Source organism: Lactuca serriola, chromosome 4 (assembly GCF_051521515.1).
Source record: "Lactuca serriola cultivar US96UC23 chromosome 4, Lser_US96UC23_V15, whole genome shotgun sequence".
Classification (NCBI taxonomy): domain Eukaryota; kingdom Viridiplantae; phylum Streptophyta; class Magnoliopsida; order Asterales; family Asteraceae; genus Lactuca; species Lactuca serriola.
The window spans coordinates 308,595,965-308,603,708 of NC_136411.1; the positions used below are offsets into that span (position 1 = coordinate 308,595,965).

General features: G+C 37.0%; 1 protein-coding gene across 1 annotated transcript; it reads left to right on the top strand.

Moving 5' to 3' along the window:
- The first annotated feature begins 1,015 nt into the window (after positions 1-1,015).
- Positions 1,016-2,703, top strand: LOC145097271 (GDP-mannose 4,6 dehydratase 1). Its single transcript, XM_079034808.1, has 2 exons — positions 1,016-1,640; positions 1,813-2,703. Exons 1-2 carry the CDS (start codon positions 1,069-1,071, stop codon positions 2,351-2,353), a joined length of 1,113 nt encoding a protein of 370 aa, XP_078890934.1. The 5' UTR covers positions 1,016-1,068; the 3' UTR covers positions 2,354-2,703.
- Positions 2,704-7,744: the final 5,041 nt, after the last annotated feature.

Sequence of the window (7,744 nt, forward strand, 5' to 3'; positions counted from 1 at the left end):
AACTCGTGTCAGGTATTATAAACACGACCTCGTTCTTTCAATGCCCACCAATCTTTGTATCTGCATCACGTATCCACTCTTCTAGATCTCTTTTACTTTTTTTTTCGTATCATCTACCCATTTTGCATTTTCTCTCTCATGTGCTGATAGAACATTTAAAGGGTCATTAAGTATCTGATTAGTTTTCGAGTCCTTTAAGTTGGCTTCTTGAGCTTGCATCATTGCTTAGAATATATAATCAAACATCATAACTGTCAGCGACTCACTCATTCAAGCCACCATCAAATGAATTAATATAATAACAGACATAACAATTTTCTTTCTTCACAATGCTAAACATGAAATTGAGATAAACTCATTTTAAAATGAATAAGAAAATTGTTGAATTTAAAATTTATACATATTATTTGATGGGAGATGGAAAGCAATTATTGTTAACAAAATTCATTAATAAATAACTAGAGTATAAATATGCATACTTTTTCCAACTTTGCTAAAAACAAAAACTTTTGTGAACTTTTCGTCATCACAAACAACATCACCAATTAATCTATGAAACGATCATATACTACTCCTATCATCAATTCCACATAGACCAAAAGGTTTCTATGATTCTATCATTTCTTTCTGAAAAATCTTATTACCATTGAAAGAATAATAGATCCTGATCCTAAAAACAATAATTCTTTAGAATAAACATGAGTAATCAAATGAAATATGAACATATATTAGATACAACGTCATCATTTAGCAACAAAACTGATATTAATTGTGATAAATGAATTAACATCGATTAAATTAATGATATTTGCCCTTTTTTTTCACACAAATGGAAGTATGAAGTATGAAACAATGAAAATTGGTAATCTAAAATAGACGGTGATCCTAACCGACATGGACAGATCTGAGGTTTAATGTCACCACGTTGGACTGTCAAGCATATAATTCATAATCGTGCTTAAAGAAAGCGCGTGATTTCCACTCGCTCCGTTGATAGTTTCTTATAAATCACGAATGCAAATTCCCTAACAAAACCCTCTCACATCCACTTCTCTAGTCAAAATTACAATGGCATCCGGCACCGACAGATCTCAATCCACCACCACCAACGGCGTTGAAGAACTGTCGATATCGAAACGGAAGGTAGCTCTGATCACCGGAATCACTGGCCAAGACGGCTCTTACCTCACCGAACTCCTTCTCGATAAAGGATATGAAGTCCACGGTCTGATCCGCCGGTCTTCAAACTTCAACACCCAACGGATCAACCACATCTACATCGACCCTCACAATGTTCACAAGGCTCGTATGAAGCTTCACTATGCCGATCTCACAGACGCCTCTTCCCTCCGTCGTTGGATCGACACAATTTCCCCCGATGAGATCTACAACCTCGCTGCACAATCACACGTCGCTGTTTCCTTTGAGATCCCTGATTACACCGCTGATGTCGTCGCTACTGGATCGCTACGCCTTCTAGAAGCGCTAAGGTCGCATATCACCACTAGCGGCCGGACTCATGTCAAGTATTATCAGGCCGGCTCGTCTGAGATGTTCGGATCAACTCCGCCACCGCAGTCGGAAGATACTCCGTTTCATCCGAGATCGCCTTATGCTGCTTCCAAATGTGCCGCTCATTGGTAATAATACTTGAATGTTCCTTAAACTGACTAATAAATCTTTCAATTCGATTCATTCTACTAGAAATTGAGCTAATCTGAACTAGGATCATCTAATTCTTCCATCTTCCAGTACACATTTTATATTCAGTTCCAGATCCGAAGCTTATCAAACATTGTTTATCTGGAACAGGTATACAGTTAATTACAGGGAAGCATACGGGATCTTCGCCTGCAATGGCATTCTCTTCAACCACGAATCACCACGAAGAGGTGAAAACTTCGTCACCAGAAAGATCACAAGGGCAGTAGGCAGGATCAAGATCGGTCTGCAAAGCAAACTATTCTTGGGGAATTTACAAGCTTCAAGAGATTGGGGTTTTGCAGGGGACTACGTGGAAGCAATGTGGTTGATGCTACAGCAGGATAAGCCAGATGACTATGTGGTGGCAACTGAGGAATCACACACAGTGGAGGAGTTTCTTGAAAAGGCATTTGGGTATGTGGGTTTGAACTGGAAAGATCATGTTGAAATTGATAAGAGGTATTTTAGGCCAACAGAAGTTGATAATTTGAAAGGTGATTCGAGTAAAGCTAGGAAAGCTCTTGGATGGAAACCCAAAGTTGGGTTTGAGCAGTTGGTGAAGATGATGGTTGATGAAGATGTTGAATTGGCTAAGAGGGAAAAAGTTCTTGTTGATGCAGGGTTCATGGATGCTCAACAACAGCCTTGATCTTGATCTTGATCATGATTTTCAGATTTTGATCATGATTTGGTATGTGAAATGAAATCTACTAGCTATACCCATCTTTTGTTGTTGGTTTTTTCTTGACTTTTTTTTTTTTTTGTTATAGTTATTCAATTGTAATTCTTTCTTTCTCACTTTTAGTGTTGGTTTAATTTGGGGGTTGTGACTTGTGAGCATAATCTCTTATTTATAGTTGAAAACCCCTTGGATTTGATGAAGCTTTATAGAGAGGGAAATCCATTGATGTTGGGGTTGTGGGTCATATAGTTTTATGCAAAAGCATATATATAATGTACTTTTTTGGTATTTTTAATAAATAGTGTTTTTCTCAACAATTTTGTTTGCGCAAGTGTGTGGTAATTGCTATGACAATTGATCTGCATTTTTTTTTTAGTGGAGGAGATTTTGTTAGAAAGGTAGCTAGGTTTCGGAAAAGAACAATCACTTGTAGCAAAAGTAGGATTATGTTGTTGGAAGACCATCCTGACTCTCTTTGCGTATATCTATTAGAGATCCAAAAAATGCCTTACAAACAATATCATTAAAAATGCTCGATTTCCTAGGAAAAATCGTGCCAAAAACATTGCTATTGCGGAAGTTCCATAAATACCAAAATGTAGTAAAAAGAATCTCCAACCCCCATCCAATGGCAACCCGATCTCTAATTGTAAAATAACGACGATCTCTAACCGTAAAATAACAAAGATTATCTAGGGTATAAATTATGTAGAAAATGACTGCCAAGGGCAACTATCCCAACTACACATCATGCCAAAATGAAGTAAATTGCCCATCTCCCACTCTAATAGGACACACACGTTGAAGTAAATTGCCCATCTGTCCCATCATACGAATAATACCATTCCAATGACCGGTAAATGATCTCTTAGGTATAAGAGATCTTAAACTACAATCTGTATCATAAATAGATTTTATTAAACGAACCCACAATAAACTAGGAAAATGATAGAATCTCCACCACCACCAAAAAAAATCATAGCTATGTTATAAGAGAACAAACTAAACCAAACTAGAACAAACTAAACCAAACTAACAACACCTGACCTATCCTCTCCTCTAGAAGCGATGACTCTATCCCATCGAACCGAATACATACGTCTTTTCATCTAAGTCTGCACCCCAAAATAAATTCGCCATCAAAGTCTACACAAAGGAGATAACAGAAAGTGGAGTCACGGATGTCAACATCATACTTGACTAAAGTAAGGCGACCTCCAATGGAGAGATGCTTGGCCTTCCATCCCAATAATCTACTCTGGAACCGATCCAACAAAAGAATCCAAGCAGTAATCTGAGACATAATCTGGCCAACCGAGATACCTAGATGAAATAAAGGAGGAACAACTGGAGCACATCCAATCCTATTTGCTACCTCCACAATTTGATTATAGGAAACTCCAACTCTCATCAATTTATTTTTATGTAAATTGATTCTAAGACTCGACACCATATAAAAACTTATGATTATCTGAATAATACGTTTTGCGTTTTCAGGATCCCAATCAGCTAAAATCATGACATCATCAACATTAAGAAGGTGTGACATCTCAGTCCCAGAAATAGAAACCCCCACGAATATATTAGCCTCCTGAGCTCTAGTTAAAGCAAAATGAAGACCATCCTTCACTAATAGGTCTAAAATCCAAGATTATCTTTGGATCTCTAACTTTCTGGACCATAGTAACAAAAGACGCATTACACCCCTTCAGAATGGAAGAATGTTGGTAAATATTGCAAACAAAAGCCACCACATCGTCTTTTACAAGATCCCAATATCACTTGAGGAAACCAAACATAAAACCATCATGTCCCGATGCTTTAGACGAACCACTATCCGAAATATCCTTTTTGATTTCATCACGAGTAAAAGGACCCTCAATATGTTGAACATGCGTGGCAGAAAGAGTATCGAACAAAGGGGCTTCAGTCTTAGGTCGCCACCCACGCTGCTTCGAGAAAATAGACTCATAATAACTAAGAAATTCCTCATTCACCGGCGTCGGCTCATCCACCCCCACCAGCATCAATCAACAAACCGTAAATAGTTAGTTGACGTCGCTTACAATTGAGAATACCATGAAAGAAACTTTAATTCTCATCACCCTCTATGCTCCACTAAATCTTAGCTTTTTGTGCAAACTTAATTTGAGAAAGATGATTTCGATCCGACATACTCCATCTGTCCCAAAATTATAGTCCATCTTTCCTTTTTGGTTTGCCCAAAATAATAGTCCACTTCTAAAAATGAATAACATTTTTATCAAAATACCCCCTCATTATTTGTGACAACCCGAAATTTCTAACTTACATTCATCATTATAATTAAAGTTAGCTTCGTCTTGCTATTTTATAATGAAGTTTTGGGTCTAAAAGAGTGCTTAAAGATTTGTATATTTAAGTTACGTGTCGGAGGATGGATTAGATTGGGAGTAGTATTAGAAAAACGGGCCAAACTCACCAAACCTGGTGTGTGCGGCGGCACACTAGAGTGTGTGGCTAGCCAGCCGCACACAGGCCAACCACACACACCTCCAACCGCACACACCCTCCTATAAGTACTATCCTTGGTCATTTTGATCATTTCTTACACTCTTGCAAGGCTAGGACTCAAAAATCCTCTCAAGTATCATCCGGAAAGGTAACATCTTTCACCAAGAACACCAAGAACACCATGTTTTCTGGCAGAACACGCTTCTGGCAGCACACCTGGCCGCACACATGGCCGCACACACGTGCTGGCAGCACACCTGGCCGCACACACACATATAGTCTGTATTTTGGCCATACACTCCCTTGTATAGCTTTTTAACCCTTCGTACAATCATTTATGGTTGTAACACTTCAATATAAGTGTTCACTAGTCCCTAAGGTGGTCCCAATTCATTAATTAAATTGTTCATAACATTAATTATATTCATATATATGCCAATATATGCTAAATAGGATTCGCGTGTGTACTCAAGCCACCACTTGATACTTAGCAACTGATCCAACATTTTCATCATAACCACTCACTACAGGTGAGTTCATACCCCTTAATCAATGTTTTGACTATTTTCAAATGTTATATGGGGGGGGGGGGGGGGGGATACAAGTAGAATAATGCTAGTTATTATATTAATCACATGTGATTAATAAGCAGCATTTAAATGGTTGGCTACTCATTAGCCGTTTTATCAAACAATTTACTTCAAATGTTTTTCATAAACACTTTATGTGTTTAAAACTCCTTATTACACTGTACATTTTACTCCGTATGTTTTATTTGAGACTTACTTACAATTGTGATTCAAACAAATGTTTCCTTATACCAAAGTTGTTTTATCAAACCCATGCCTTCAAAACGTTTTATAAATTGACATCAAGTCGATCTTTTCTTAGATAATAATTATGTTCAAAGGTTTTAAAAAACTTATTTTATGCTTTTATGTTATAAATTGCATGCCTCTATATGTATAGTTATATAAGAAATGTTTAAAAGACCTAGGACGGCTATCCACCCTATTTCCTTTTCGCGCTTGAGATGTGGTCTGGTGGGATATCGGGTACTCGTCCGAAGGTCGTTTAAATATTAGTTATATAACATATGTACATATATAGTCATCAAGGCCCTTCCAGTTCATCCCATGCCCTTGGGTAGCAAGGGTATACATCCATGTCCATACGTTCCAGTTAGATTACTAGTAAACTACCATATGGGTAGTTTAGGAAGATACTAGAGCTATTACTAGAACGCGATATCATACAATGAGTCAGTTCATTTACGAGTCTATACTTACTACTAAAAGAACATATACAACTATACTAGAGAAGAACATATACAACTATACTAGAAAGAGAACATATACAACGATACCAGAACGATTACATTACTGTACTTGCTAGATAGAGAGAGAACACACATTACAGCTAGCACACGTAGAACATTACAGTACACTACTATACAATTACATGATCACACTTACATAAGTACAATTACATGATCACACTTACATGAGTACGCTTACATATACATAGAACAGACGTCACTAGGTGTTATAGCATGGAACCAGTTCAGGATCTAACTATACCGATGAATCACAACGCAATTGTGATCGTTATATCAAGTATACATGATCATAGTAATGTGGATGTTCACGGCTTGCAGATATGTAGGGGTCGTGGGTAGGTCCCAAAATCCCTTTGATAAGGGAGCGTACAGCCTGGGATCTACACATCACATTATACCTTATCCCTCAAATAAGGCAGCTGAGTACCAATGTAGTTATTTATTACAAATGCTACAGTACTTACAAGATTACCTTAGACTTAAGGTAATTGGTACGGTTGTAGTTCGACACTACACCATAGTACTATTTCGTTTTCCCATTTACATTCACTTCGTGAACATTCACACGACGCACGGTAATGTAGAAACTATATTTTTGGTTAATGATAGTCATACCTGGGAAAATACATACTCTTACAAGAGACACACGTACAGACACTAGATGCCTTGGTAGAAGGCTACATTCAGAGCAGTTAGGTCTTGGTAGAAGACTACATTGAGAACAGTTAAGTCTTGGTAGAAGACTCCTTTTGTTACTAATAGGAATCATAGGGATTTCTAGGGCTTTTCAAACGTTTACAGTTGTTTTACAAACATTTTCATATATACAGTTCATTTACATTTTCAATACTTACAATTCGTATACATACAAATACTTACATTTCAAATACATACAAGTATTTACATACAAATTAAGACACTAAAATACTTATGATCTCACCAGCTTCAAAGCTGATACTCTGTTTCAAAATTACTTGTATCCTCAGGTCATCATAGACAGGTACCAATGCAAGGATTAAGGAAGATGGAGCTCGTTCAAGACTTATCTTTCATTTTGATTTATTCATTAGTGTCTATTATACATATCAGAATACACTTGTATTAAAATTATATTATTAATGCAATGGATGATGTTGTTGCTTGTTTACTACTTTTCATTGTTGTGATACTATACATGACGTCCTCCGCCCCAGAACATTTCCGCCGTTCAATGGTTTTGGGGTGTGGCAGATTGGTATCAGAGCATTGTTTATAGTGAATTAAGTATATCAACCCATAAAAGATATACTAACTATAAATACATAAGGGATTAAAAATACTCTGACTAAGAGTTTATACTTTAAATAATAAAATATTTAATAAAGTATATGTGCCTGCATTCATACTAAAATAAGTGTCACTAGGAGAGTACAAAAGAATTACGATTGTTGGGCAACGCAAGTGGGCTTAGAGACATATGGTCAAAACTGGGAAGATATAGCCTGATCACTTATATTATCCGAGGGTTGACTAGCATGTGCCTAAGT

What these genes read in the sequence shown, in the direction of transcription:
- LOC145097271 (XM_079034808.1), top strand. Translation starts at nt 1,069, where the DNA reads ATGGCATCCGGCACCGACAGATCTCAATCCACCACCACCAACGGCGTT. An exon ending in TCCAAATGTGCCGCTCATTG is followed by an intron (nt 1,641 to 1,812) that starts GTAATAATACTT and finishes TATCTGGAACAG; the next exon opens with GTATACAGTTAATTACAGGG.